We start from the raw sequence: 13,013 nt of genomic DNA on the forward strand, positions 1-13,013 counted from the left end.
CTCTGACCATTATTGGGGGATTCATTCGAACGGTAGACGCTATGAGCCAGACCAATGGGCTAGGTGAGTGAGCCAGCCACCTTTAGACCTCGGAATGTAGTGTCTTTCTAACATGAAGCGCAAAATACGCAGTTACCCGCCGACAAATGCTCACCCTGTGGTACCGAATCCTAAATGAATACTCCCTCCGGCAACTCTCCTTCGAGTCAGACCGCCTCGACGCAATCTCAGGCCTGGCCGAGCGCCTCTCCCGCATCACAGGCGACGAGTACATCGGCGGCACGTGAAGGAGCAGCCTCCTCGAGTGCCTGCAGTGGCGGCCCAACACCCAGGACCGGGGGAAGGAGGCGGTCCGCCAGGCGCGCCACCGCGCCCCGAGCTGGTCCTGGGCGAGCTGCGAGCTGCTCCCCAGGTCGGAGTTCTCCAGGCGGTCGAAGAGGCTGCTCGTCACCAACGACTACGCCACCAGGTCCAAGGGCCTGGCTGCCATCAGGATCCTGGGCGTCATGTGGCAGTGCCAGGGCGCGAACCGGTTTGGGAGCCTGAGTGAGGCTAGTCTTACGATCATGGGGCGGCCTCTTAGGGGGTTTGCTTACTCGGGCGGGAAGGGCCCAGTCTTTGAGGAGGCCTGGGTCACCATGGATAAGAATATTGAGGAGCTTCCGGCGTTGAAGCCAAGCAAGGCGGGGGGGAGACAAGCGTCGCAAACCCAGCATTTTGTGGTAGTCCGTGGGAAGACAGACTCAGGAGAGCGTGCGGAGATGGTGTCTCAAGTGATCCCAGATACTTCGGATCAGAAAGTCGAGGGTTACGTTCACCTGCTGCCAGTGGCCGAGAGTTGGGTCGTTGGCGGCGGCGACAGGCTATTTTGCCTGGTTCTGAGAGAGACCGGCCCAGGGGTATTCGAGCGCATGGGGTCGTCGCTGTCTCGGTCCTGTTACGTGATCCAGGTGCCAGAGAGGAATATGATTCTGGTCTGAAATTAAGTTTGTTTTATGGTATCGCATAGAAGATAGTGCACAAGTCCGACGCCTCCAAAAAAAAAAAAAAAAAAAAAAAAAATCAAGCACATCTCTGGTTTTTGTGCAACCCGTCCCTATTCCAGTCTTACAGACTCGCCTCCGCTGCAGAGAGAGCCTCGTCGTAGATCACCAGGGCTTTCTCGACGTCCTCCCTGGAGATGTTACCTGGCGGCACGACATGTATCCTGTTCTCAACAAAGAATGAGATCAAGCCCCTCTTCTGACTCTCGCTCTTGATCTTCGCGATCACATCCGCGGTCACTGGCTTCTTGGTGACTGGATCCGAAACGAGGTCCAATGCCCAGAACACTCCCAGTCCTCGCACGTCCCCGATGACCCGATGCTTCTCTGCGAGCTTACGGAGACCAGGACCCAGGACGTCCTTCCCGATGGAAGTCGCGTGCTCGAGGATCCGCTCGTCCTCCTGCGCCTCGATCGTGGCAACGATAGCCGCCATGGCGAGCGGATGTCCCGAGTAGGTCAGGCCTCCCAGGTACACACGCTCGTCAAAGGCGTGCGATATGGCCTGAGAGATGATGACTCCTCCGGCGGGAACATAGCCGCCGTTGACACCCTTTGCGAATGTGACCAGGTCAGGCGTGATGCCCTCCGGGTTCAGCTCCTTGTTCTGCCACGCGAACCAGTCACCTGTGCGTCCGAAACCCGCCATGACCTCGTCACAGATCATCACAATGCCGAACTCATCGCACAGCTTCCGCACTCCAGAGAGCCACCCAGTCGGAGGCACTATGACGCCCGCCGTACCGGAGATGGTCTCAAGGATGATGGCTGCGATAGAGGCTGGGCCCTCGCACTCGATGACCCTCCGGAGATGATGCAGCGCCCGCTCGTTCTCCTGCTCGGGCGAGGTCGACCAGAACTCGGATCGGTAGGGGTACGGGCCGAAGAAGTGGGTGTGGCCGCGGGCGAACTGGTTCGGGACCCGGCGGAAGTCACCGGTCGCAACGATGGCCGAACCCGTGCTGCCGTGGTAGCTGCGGTAGGTGGATAGAACCGTGTCCCTGCCGGTCGTCAACCTGGCCATGCGGATGGCATTCTCGTTGGCGTCAGCTCCGCCGTTGGTGAAGAAGACCTTGTGGAAGAACTTGTCGGCGGGGTGTAACCCATTGGCGTGCTTGAGGATCAGCTCGGCGGCCTTTCCGCGGGCGAGGTTGGCGTGTGCTGGTGCTACTGTGGCCAGTGTCTCTGCTTGCTGCTTGATAGCGGCGACGACCTTGGGGTGACTATGACCGATATTGGTGTACACGAGCTGACAGGAGAAATCAAGGTAGCGCTTCCCCGAGTAGTCCCAGACCTCGCTGCCCGATGCTCCTGCGATTGGCAGCGGGTTGAGTGCTGCCTGGGCACTCCATGAGTGGAAGACGTTGGCACGGTCAAGCTGGTAGGTGAGATCGCCGAGCTCCTCGGCAGTCGGCGTGGCGCTGCCCATCTTTTCGATATGCTTTGTTGATAAGTCACTTGTCACCTACTCGTCGCGGGCATTAGCGAGCTTCTTGGTTGGTGTCGGGGACTGCCACAAGTCTAGATCGGCTCCTGGGGCGTCAAGAAAACGAAGCAAGCAGGCCAGATATGTCACACTGCTCCCGACATCGCATTGTCCCCGGCGGAGTGTTGGACAGGGCGAGGCCTGGGTCTCCAAGATCGGCCGGGTTGCGACCCGGGAAGGTGCCGGTACGTACTAGGACGCGAAGGAGATAAGATTCAAGACCCATGTCACTCCCGATCCGCCCTTCCATTCCCCTTCAGATTGCACTAGTATACCTAGGTACTCAAGGTACTTGCACGTGCTCGTCAGTTCCCCACACCAACCGTTACAACGTCCCTGACGGTTGAGTAATATCAGACACATCAATCCTACTCTCAACTCCTTTTCTCTATACTTCCTCAGAAATTCGATTTCAGACTGCCTGAGATGTGGCCAAGTGTTGCTGTGACTCGAGATACTGAATCACTTCACAAAGGCCCCCTTGCATTCTCCACTAACGTGATCCCGACTCGCTCTTGCGTGCTTGAATTTACTCCTATTTTTGTAAGCGGACCCGGAGAATCGAACCACACACCCGTCAGACATTGGGTAAAACAACCAAAGGTGCTACTGCGGTGCCCATATAAGACAAAATTACTGCTTCTCACTTCTTCTTGCCAATCAGCGAGTCATTCCGATCGTGAAGCTCGTCTTCAATACTGCTTCTGTCTGTCTTTATATTTCCGCCTGCCATTGGATGGACGCTATTGATCTTCAGTAGATACTATCATGGAGCCACTAATTCCCGGTACAGGCTCTCTGTCAGCGACTTCTACATTTCATCGCCTAGTCCGCCTACTCGTCAGGAGCGTGTCATTTACAGTTCGACTAGTCAACCATGTTCAGTGTTATTATATTGCTTCCAGCCCTGCTACTGCTCTTGGGGAAAATCCTGCAGAGTAGCTCATCAAGACGTCTTTGCTTGGATGATTGTCCAATCTTTCTATTTAAGAAGCAGTCAATTAGTGGACTGATCTTCAACTCAGGGAGTTGAGAGGAAATGCCACCTAATTTATTGCACTTCCTTGTGGCTAAATGGAATGAAGGGGAACGGCTGCATTCTGGGCAAAAGGGGACAGCCCTTCTAGTCCAGAAGAAGGTCGTTATGATAGAAAAAATTGTTGTCGCCTTTGATACTTCTATTTGGTATGTCTCGTACACTGTCAGAAGCCAGGATGTAGGCGGAGGTGGTGACATCCCGTGCCGGTGGATATATCTCGATTATTTCCGCGAGGCAACACTTTAATGTGTAAGCGATGATACAACTCGCCAGTCGCCGTGCACTTATGTGAGGACGCCAATTTCAGAGTCTGAGCTGTACAGAGCGCCACGAAACTCAACAACTACCCTGGCCAATCATTTCATGACGTACCCCTATACAAGCTAAGTGCATGGGCGTGCTGATTTTGTTGGCGCATCTTCGTACTTGATGCAATGCATTTATTACAAGGACGACGCGTCGAGAATTCAGTACTCCGCTCGCCATCTATGGCATTCGTGAGAATATCATAATCGGGTGGGCGAAGCAATGAAGTGCAGACATGTTCTAGGTCCATGCCGCGTCAGCAGAGTCGGAGCCGATTCGGCCGACCCGTTCATCCAGGGGTTTCAATCCCTTGGACGAGCTAGAAACTGCTTGAGCTTATTAGGCTTCGTGTCACCACAACACGTTTCGCAAACGCGCTGCCAGGTGCACACCGGCCATTGTCTCGGCACCAGCAATTGCTCACCAACCATCGCGATCAGGGAGGAGTCCCGACATAGAACTCCGGCGCCGCCGACCCTTTTTCTTGGTGCCTGCCAGTGTGCTAGCGGGCCGCGATTCTACGGTTTTGCTTCACGCGTCAGCTTCCTCTCCACGTATCTCGAAATGGCCGACAAGAAGAACGACGACTATGTCGTGCCGATGCCCGGGCAGAGCTATGAGCTGAAGCGCGCCCCAAGCGCGGCCTCGTCGCAGCGCGCAACGAGCCAGCATAGCGACAGGCCATCTCAACCACCTGCGTCCGGCTTGTCCAACAGCCCCAGTGCCTCCATCCTGGGATACTGTTTAGCTTCCATCTCGATGACCGTTGTCAACAAGTACATCGTGTCCGGGAGCGAGTGGAATCTGATGTTCTTGTATCTGGCAATTCAAGTACGTTATCCAAGTCCAACCTGAAAGATATTGTCCGGCGCTGACCCCCGGGCAGTCAATAGTGTGCATCATCGCGGTCCTGGCGTGTCAGGCGATGGGGCTGCTCAAGCTGGAGCGTTTTGATATTGAGCAAGCAAAGAAGTGTACGTCTGAATGGCTCCGGAGGCCGCAAGTATAGCACCAGAAGTACTGACTCCCTGCAGGGTTTCCCATCTCCGTTCTCTTGGTCGCCCAAATTTATACCGGCGGGAAGGCCTTACAGTTCCTCTCGGTGCCGGTGTTCACTATCTTCAAAAACCTGACCATTATCGTAATCGCCTACGGAGAGGTGCTCCTGTCTGGTGGTCGTGTCACGCCTCTTGTGCTCTTCTCGTTCGGGCTGATGGTGTTCAGCTCCATGGTCGCTGCCTGGGCAGACATTAAAGCGGCCACGAGCCCGGATACCCACCCTTCGGAGGCCTCGGACGCCCTAAAGACGCTGAACGCAGGGTACGCATGGATGTTCGCCAATGTCTTCTGCTCGGCCGCGTACGTCCTCGGGAGAGGTCGGACGATCAAGAAGCTGAAGACCAAGGACTGGGACAGTAAGCATCGCCCCGGCTGACCCAACAACAACACACTTTTTTGCTAACAGTTCTGATTAGCCACCTTCTACAACAACCTGCTGAGCATCCCCGTCCTGATTATCGGGTCCCTCCTCGTCGAGGACTGGTCCTCGGCGAACCTCGCGAGGAACTTCCCCGAGGAGACGCGCCGCAGCCTCGTCGTCGGCATGGTGTACTCGGGCCTCGGCGCCGTCGGCATCTCGTACGCGAGCGCCTGGTGCCAGCGGGCGACGTCGTCGACGACCTACTCGATGGTCGGCGCGCTCAACAAGCTCCCGATCGCCATCAGCGGCTTCGTCTTCTTCGACGCCCCCGTCACCCTCGGGGGCGTGTCCGCCATCTTCATCGGCTTCGTGAGCGGGATCGTCTACGCCTGGGCCAAGATCAGGGAGAAAGAGTTGGCCAAAATGTCTCTGCCGACGGCGAAGTGAGAGGGGGTGTGGTGGAGATGAGGTTGCGCGTAAGTTTCGTGTGCCGGCTTTAGCGCGAGTTAGACTAGAGTGAAGGTTCGTTTTCGGCGTACCGTATACTCAATTAGATTTTCTAGCATTTCGAAAGAAACTTCCAGCCCGGGAAGGCTATTTCATGGTAAGAACTCTTTTGTGAAAGCAGGACACGAGAGGAGTCTTGTCCTTTGACAGCATGCGTTGTCATACATATGCACATGGCAGAGATATATTGTTCATTAGCTGTTGAGTTTCTGCTCTGAAAGTTCTCAAAGTATTAAAAGTTGTCAACGCCCCCGACCTCACTGGCGTATCCTAGAACTTTCTATATGTCCTGAGATATCATGAGTCTTACTGCTACTTTATTCATCAACTGAATGTAACACCCTCACCACACAGTCCCAAGTTACTCGGTTAAAAGCTTGGCCATCTCCTCCCAAACGGCAATAATTCCATCCCTCTCCTTGGCCCAAACCGCACTCCCCTCCTCCTGCAGTCCCAGGTCCCCGCCAAGGAAGCACTTCCCAGTGAACTCCCGATCCGGAAACGTCAGGTTAACAGTCCTCGCAGGCGCCCTCATCTTGAGCCCCTGGAGCACGACAGCCAGCGCCTCGGCAGCCCTGCCCCCGCCGTGCCCGCCGTAGGACACGACCATCCCGGGCTTGCGCGTCCACTCGTTGAACAGGAAGTCGATGGCGTTCTTGAGCGCTGCCGGGATCCCCCAGTTGTACTGGGGCGTGACGAAGACGAAGGCATCCAGGGGGGCGATGGCGGCGGACCAGTGGCGCGTGTGCTGGTGGGCGTAGCCTGACGGGTCGGTGATGGCCTGGGGGATGCCCGGCTCGTCGAAGAGGGGGAGGTTGAAGGCGGCTATGTCGACCACTTCCAGAGTTATCGCGTGGCTGTTGGCTGCTGGCTGGGAGGCAAGGTGGGACTCGATCGTCTTGTGGACGAAGTCTGCGATTTGGGGCCCGACCCGGGGAGTGCGAGTGCTGCCACAGATGATGCCCACCTTGAAGGTTTTGTCGGCGACGCCCATGTTGTTGTCTTGACTTGGCAACGACGATGGTCCTGGTGTAGGCAGAGAGGCTTGCTTGTCGTTTCGCTTGATCACGTTCCTATTGGAATTGACGTGCGAGGGTCGTGGTGTGCTTTTTACAAGAAAAGTCCAGCTGAAGAAAAGAACAGTGAACACATATATGTGTCAAGAAGAACAGAGTGTTGGTTGCCAAAGAAGGAAGTCTTATGAACCTGGAGACTGGTTCGAGATCCCGTTGGTATTAATACTCAGGGTCTAGACAAGCTAGCTGCTCGCCAGGAACCTTGGGAAGTCGTCTTCGTCGCGCCGCGAAGTGAAGCGCCACACGTTTGATGATGATGCTGCTCGATGTGGATTGCGGGATTTCTCCAATCCGTCAGGCAGCCATCGCAACATCAGCTATTACAGAGCAATACTTCTTTCTGTAGGGCCGGCCGGAGAGAGGTGGGCGTCCGGCGTTTGCGCCCGGCGTTTATTGGGGATTCCGGCCCGGGAACCTGCCGTCGACAGAAAAAAGGCCGCTCATGTGCTACATTATGGCCGCCCCGCGTGAGCCACGACGCACCATTCCTGAGGGGATCAACTCCAGAGACAAGTCCTAGAAAACTCATAGTCACCTAGGAAATGGGCAACTTCGGCGAGGGAAGAAGGACTGGCTACAACCGGAGACGTTGCCATACAACTGCTGCAATTTGATGTCCTCACTAATCCTGTCAGTGAGAGAGGCTGCAGCCAAGGTGGAGACCGTTCCCAGGAGCTGTCACCCTTGCAGACGAGGGGCAGAAGGATTGGACCCCTGTCATGGAAGGTTCCGTACTCGGGTTGCCATTTTCGACGCTTGGTTGAAACACCTGGTCATGCCTTGTGGAAGGGCGTACGTAGGCTTGTGTATATCCCACTCCCGCCCCGACCGCTTTCTGCTATTCTGTCTTTGGGTTCAATGTTCAGGTCCGCGTCGGTAGTATTCTCATGGGCCTTCTTGAGCGGGAAAGTAAAGAAACTAAACACTCAGATGGATGGAAACTCAATTACGGGGAGAAAAATGAGGTTGGGAAGCAGAGACTCTGTTCAGGTTGACCGTATTCTATTGTCTTTAAACCATGTGAGCTCCTAAAGCATGATGGCACTGGTGCAGGTTGGTGGCCGGCTCGCTGTTTTTTGCTCCAGCTCATTCAAGCCTGCTGTCCAACCGCAAGGAGAAGCAGCATTCTGAAGCTCCCAGCTCCCATGAGCTCTCTGGGGAAGATGGCGGGGTGGCGTTCTGCTTGTTACATGTGCCCTGCAGACATGTGATTTGTCATTCCGCAGCTCAAATGCTCGAAACGGAGGCGATGGCCAATGCGGTAGACGTCACGACTTCATCTGATTGATTGATGCAATTGCCCAGGCCATAACCGCAAGCCTCGAAGGTCTTCATTCTCGGTCCTACATCGCCGTTCTTCTTCCACAGGAACCCCACTCTATATAAAATCATAACAAGACAGTCAAACTGCCTTCCCCCACAGATTCCAACCAACCTCAAACCCCTCCACCACCAAACTCAGAACCCCGCCAGGGGCCCAGCTTTCAGCCACAGACCCTCATCGCCCTCATAGTCGCCTTCCTCGCCGTGACGGCAACAATGACCTCCGCCATGCCCGGCTTCATCGCCCGGCTGACCCGGCCCTTCACCACGGCCACCTCGCTCGGCATCTCGGCGGAGAGCGGCGTCGGCGCCATCCCCGACGGCGCGCAGAAGGCCACGGTGGCGGCGGGCTGCTTCTGGGGCGTCGAGCACATCTACCGCAAGCACTTCGAGGGCAAGGGCCTGTACGACGCGCGCGTGGGCTACATCGGCGGCGACACCACCAACCCGAGCTACCGGGCGGTGTGCTCGGGGAGCACGGGACGTGAGTTGTAGCCCCTTGTGTTTCCAGGTGCAGGGGAGCAAAGGTACTGACGTGCGTGCGGGCCAGACGCCGAGGCGACACAGATAACCTTCGACCCGTCGCGCGTGACCTACCGCGAGCTCCTCGAGTTCTTCTACCGCATCCACGACCCGACGACGCGCAACAGGCAGGGCAACGACGCCGGCACGCAGTACCGGAGCGGCATCTTCTTCCATGGGCCGGAGCAGGAGGCCGTCGCGAAGGAGGTCACCGCCGCCGCCGACGCGCAGTGGTACGGGGGCCCGGGCAAGATCACCACCCAGGTCGTCGCCGCGGGCCAGTGGTGGGACGCCGAGGACTACCACCAGCTCTACCTCGACAAGAACCCCGCCGGCTACCAGTGCCCCAGCCACTACGTCCGGGACTTCCCACCGCTGAAGTAGGTGCGCTGTTGGGGCCCGGTGGATGGGTATGGTGATGGAACAAAACAGTCAAATAAAGTGTGAAGTCGTCAACATACACGGTCAAGACAATGTTTTCCTACAGTCCATGTGAAAGTTGAAGATCCGGATTTTACTTGATTGATATGGTGCGGTGCACACCGAATACCTAATGCTATGGATTGGTGCCCTGCAGCACCACTAAGGTGAGAGAGGAGAGTAATTAAATCCCACGTAGCAAAAGACCTTTTGAAGTTCCAATACAGCTCTTTGGCAATATGCGTTGCCGTGACCTGCTTGCCTCATTCGCCCACTCTTTACTTCCTCCTGTTCTGCTGCATCATCAGGATCTGGACCATCCGGATGAAGATGTTCAGGAAGTCCAGCTCCAGCGAGATGCTCTCGTTGACTGGGTCCCGCTTAATCACGCCCCGCTCGGCAAGGCGTGCGTGGTGGAGGACCTTCTGCACATCATAGAGCGTGAAGCCACCAAACACAGCCAGTCCTCCGTACAGCCAGATGTTCTCGGTAAAGGCCAGAGTTCGGACGGCGGTCGCGGGGATGATCAGGGGCGCGAGGCCAGAGGCCATGACGATACCGGCGCCTGCGAGGAGGGGGCCGCCGATGTAGAGGTACTTCTCCTGCTTCGCGGTCGCGCCGACGAAGGAGATGGAGCCCATCATGGCAACGGTGTACAGGCCCGCGCGGGCGAGGAGGGCGCCGGGGGCGAAGGCGATGAGAGGAGCGACGAAGGCGGCTTGGGTGGCGTTGAAGGCGGTCCAGAGTGCGTACTTGGGGATGTAGCTGTTCAAACAAGATCGTCAGAATCTGTGCAGGCCGTCGACTGGCATCCAGGGCTTATGTGGGCGCAACTTACTTGTCAGGCTCGATGGCCCTGGTTCCAATCATGGTGCCGAAGCTCAGCGCCAGGCCACCTATCGCAACAACCCAGGGGTTCGTCACCATCAGCCTGTAGACGAACCCGCTCTGCACCATCTGCCGCGCCGTGAGCCCGATAATGCCGACGCCCAGGCCCGTGTGCATGAAGGTGTTGTTGAGGTACGAGCGCTCAAAGGCAGGCATGCCGCCGTCCTCGCGTGTCTCCCGGTTGAAGACGGCGTTGATGGCAACGAGGGTGCCGCCGAAGATGGCACCGCCGACAAGCAATTTCCGCATGGCCGAGGCGTTGTCTACTGGGGCCGCTTGGCTCTGGTAGCCGCGCTTGCTGCCGGCGGAGACGAGGCGGGCCGTGAGGGAGGCATTTGGTGCGGACCGCGCGAGTGACGAGGTCAGCAGGGAGTTCTTGCTCGTGAAGAAGGCATTTTGTTGTCGGCTGGAGCGGTGGAATGCGCGGGTGGCGATGGAGGAGCTGGGAGAGGAGGTCTTTGCCACCGTTTGCGAGAGTTGAGGGAGGCGGGCTGCCAGGCGGGCTGGGCCCTGGCGTAATGTTATCGTGAAAGACATTGGCGCTGTGGTATGTGAGGGAGACAGAAAAGAGGAGGAGCAAGGAAAAGGTGACAAGAGTCTGGTATCACAGATGGTTGAAGACGAGGAGGGAACGAAGTTTGACGATGTTTGGTAATGACGTTCGCCAAATGGAAGCTTCGGCGGAGAGCCACCGCAAAGTCCGGGGTGGCCCAAGCTTCCAGCCGCGATATGTACGTAAGCGAATGGTATGGGGGGTTACCCGTATATACGGGCTGCCGCCAAGATCAATAGAACCGCATGGAAGTGAGGGTTGGCGACCACCTGCATCGAGCAAGCTCCTGGGCAACGTGCCTTTCCCTATTCAATGCGGTCAAGATTCCATTCCTTCATGACTGAGCTTGGCAAAACCGATACAGGCCACTCTGCCATCGTTGCGATTGACCGTGGAAATTGGTACTGGACAACGCTGGTGTCCTTGATTGACGGCGCTCGACTTGCGACGATCCTGCTGCATGCCAAGACGCCCCATCTAGTCAGCAAACCAACCTCTCCACGATGTCTATTCCTCATGTCAACATTTTTTGTTCATGATTTTGGGACGTACACGGCTGCTGTGAGTAGATCTTGATCCTGGGGACCTCCGTGCCAAATATGGAAATTCCAAGCAAGGGGCCCCCAGCGTCATCGGCTTTGCTACGTCAAGTTATCCTCCAAAACATCACCGAAGCGGGCGCACTGCCATTTGGCGCGACCGGACCCTCTGCTCGCTGCTACTCCGGTATCAGCCAGTGACCCATCTGCCGCGGGCTGGAGTGCCTCCGCCTACAATGCCAAGCATTCATGCGACCAAACACTGCACAGTCTTAACCTGCTTTTGGAGCTCCTCACGATCGGGACCACTCAGATACTCCATGTCGAAAGCTTGTGTCGGGCTGCATCATTGGATGACACCTGACGCGAGAGGCTGGCTTGTGAGCCGGACGTGACGCTGGTGGTTTTGAATGCAACTGCAACTCCTCGCCGGCACGCTAGGTAACCGCTCAGCCTGGCACTTGGGAAATTAGCAGTCTTTTTAGATGCTGTGCACCCCCATCGTTGCTTATTATCCTGTTGTTCTTATCTATCCTCTGTCAGGTCGAGTTGACAGGACTACAAGAACAGACGCCCTCTCTTGTTGGCCCCTCTCATTGTCATCTCTTAACGGTCTCCTCTCCCTTGTACTTCACTACCATAGCTCGCCTCTCTACTGCTTACCAACCGGCTCATAGACCGCGTTTATTCTTTTTGCAGGCTGCTCGTGTTGTGCCTCGAAATCCTCTGGCGAGATGAAGATCTACTCATTTCAGCTTATCATTTGGGCCATGTTTGCCGCAACCATGGCGGCGCCGATCCGCGAGCAAACTCCCATCGGCGACGAGGAGCTGACCAGAGCCATCGAAGGCGGTGATCCAGACCTGGCCGAGTTCGCCTTCCGCCTTCGAACCGCAACGGGTGGGTCTAAGCATCAGAATGCGAGACCCTCTCCTGGATCAAGCGATATCGAAATAAAAGGCCCCGAGAGAGTGCTCGGGCAGGGAGGTGGATCTTGCTTCTGTTCCGGTGGCTCGGTGTGCTGTCGGCAGGGTGGAGGTGCCATTGACTGTGGCTTTGGGCTTTGTGGCATCTGAGACCGAGATCATCGCCTGAACCAACAAGACTCACGAAGCGATTCACAAGTTGCAATAGATGAGCCACTGCTTACGAAACGCGGCTCCGCGGTGGAGGGCCTTACGGCAGGAATGGTAAAGACAGGTCCTCGTATCCCCGCCGACTGTCCTGCAGCGTCGGCTTTGAGGATATCATGTCTGTTCAACGAGGAACAGTGGACTATCGATTCACCCAGAGACCAGCCCTTTCGCGCTCAACGCTCGACCGTGGATGAAGACAGACTGCACAAGGATGTCAACGGGGGTCCCATTACTGATAGAGCCCATCTCGACGAAACCTTTTGCATAACGACGATGACATCGCTGCGGAACCACCTGCCCCAACGACCGGAACATGGACGGTTTCTGCGGGCCGAGTAGGGCTGGCCTAGCGGCAGGCAAGGAGAGCGAGACCGGGGCAGTGGCCCTCCGGCAAGTGAAGCGCGTCATAGCTAGAGGCACCTGGCCTGACGCGAGGGCTTGGCTGCTACTTTGTGTGCTGTTGCAACGGCGGCTTTGAGTCAAGGCATTGTTGGGCAAAGGGGACCAGCATCTGGGGAGAGTGCGGGGTGCCCTCTGGAGCTCGGGACGTCTGTGAGAGGCATGTATGGCTCACGTATGCTAGAGGGAAGCTTCCGATTCTATTTTCACCAGATGCGAATGCCACCCCAAGAGGAGAGACATCTCGTGCCGGACTTGCAACGATGTGGAAGGGGACGGTGATGGAAACGACGCAGCTTAGGAGCGGCCAGGGAAGACAGAGGACTCAGATCTGTGACTAGGAACAGCTTGGATGA

At 56.6% G+C, this 13,013-nt stretch overlaps 7 protein-coding genes across 7 annotated transcripts; 4 read left to right on the forward strand and 3 right to left on the reverse strand.

Moving 5' to 3' along the window:
- Positions 1-41: 41 nt before the first annotated feature.
- Positions 42-980, forward strand: INS49_002858 (uncharacterized protein; the record flags this gene model as incomplete). Its single annotated transcript, XM_043163659.1, has 3 exons — positions 42-63; positions 133-283; positions 413-980. The coding sequence occupies 3 exons, from the start codon at positions 42-44 to the stop codon at positions 978-980; spliced, it is 741 nt and encodes a 246-aa protein (XP_043032165.1).
- Positions 981-1,107: 127 nt separating this feature from the next.
- Positions 1,108-2,472, reverse strand: INS49_002859 (uncharacterized protein; the record flags this gene model as incomplete). The annotated part of the gene is made up of 1 exon (XM_043163660.1): positions 1,108-2,472. The coding sequence occupies one exon, from the start codon at positions 2,470-2,472 to the stop codon at positions 1,108-1,110; it is 1,365 nt and encodes a 454-aa protein (XP_043032166.1).
- Positions 2,473-4,438: 1,966 nt separating this feature from the next.
- Positions 4,439-5,741, forward strand: INS49_002860 (uncharacterized protein; the record flags this gene model as incomplete). Its single annotated transcript, XM_043163661.1, has 4 exons — positions 4,439-4,705; positions 4,761-4,848; positions 4,909-5,289; positions 5,350-5,741. 4 exons carry the CDS (start codon positions 4,439-4,441, stop codon positions 5,739-5,741), a joined length of 1,128 nt encoding a protein of 375 aa, XP_043032167.1.
- A 421-nt stretch (positions 5,742-6,162) lies between these two features.
- INS49_002861 (uncharacterized protein) lies at positions 6,163-6,795 on the reverse strand (the record flags this gene model as incomplete). Its single annotated transcript, XM_043163662.1, has 1 exon — positions 6,163-6,795. The coding sequence occupies one exon, from the start codon at positions 6,793-6,795 to the stop codon at positions 6,163-6,165; it is 633 nt and encodes a 210-aa protein (XP_043032168.1).
- A 1,621-nt stretch (positions 6,796-8,416) lies between these two features.
- INS49_002862 (uncharacterized protein) lies at positions 8,417-9,106 on the forward strand (the record flags this gene model as incomplete). The annotated part of the gene is made up of 2 exons (XM_043163663.1): positions 8,417-8,684; positions 8,751-9,106. 2 exons carry the CDS (start codon positions 8,417-8,419, stop codon positions 9,104-9,106), a joined length of 624 nt encoding a protein of 207 aa, XP_043032169.1.
- A 314-nt stretch (positions 9,107-9,420) lies between these two features.
- On the reverse strand, positions 9,421-10,567 carry INS49_002863 (uncharacterized protein; the record flags this gene model as incomplete). Its single annotated transcript, XM_043163664.1, has 2 exons — positions 9,421-9,907; positions 9,981-10,567. 2 exons carry the CDS (start codon positions 10,565-10,567, stop codon positions 9,421-9,423), a joined length of 1,074 nt encoding a protein of 357 aa, XP_043032170.1.
- A 1,340-nt stretch (positions 10,568-11,907) lies between these two features.
- Positions 11,908-12,597, forward strand: INS49_002864 (uncharacterized protein; the record flags this gene model as incomplete). Its single annotated transcript, XM_043163665.1, has 2 exons — positions 11,908-12,022; positions 12,257-12,597. 2 exons carry the CDS (start codon positions 11,908-11,910, stop codon positions 12,595-12,597), a joined length of 456 nt encoding a protein of 151 aa, XP_043032171.1.
- Positions 12,598-13,013: the final 416 nt, after the last annotated feature.

Source organism: Diaporthe citri (genome assembly GCF_014595645.1).
Source record: "Diaporthe citri strain NFHF-8-4 chromosome Unknown scaffold_1, whole genome shotgun sequence".
Classification (NCBI taxonomy): Eukaryota; Fungi; Ascomycota; class Sordariomycetes; order Diaporthales; family Diaporthaceae; genus Diaporthe; species Diaporthe citri.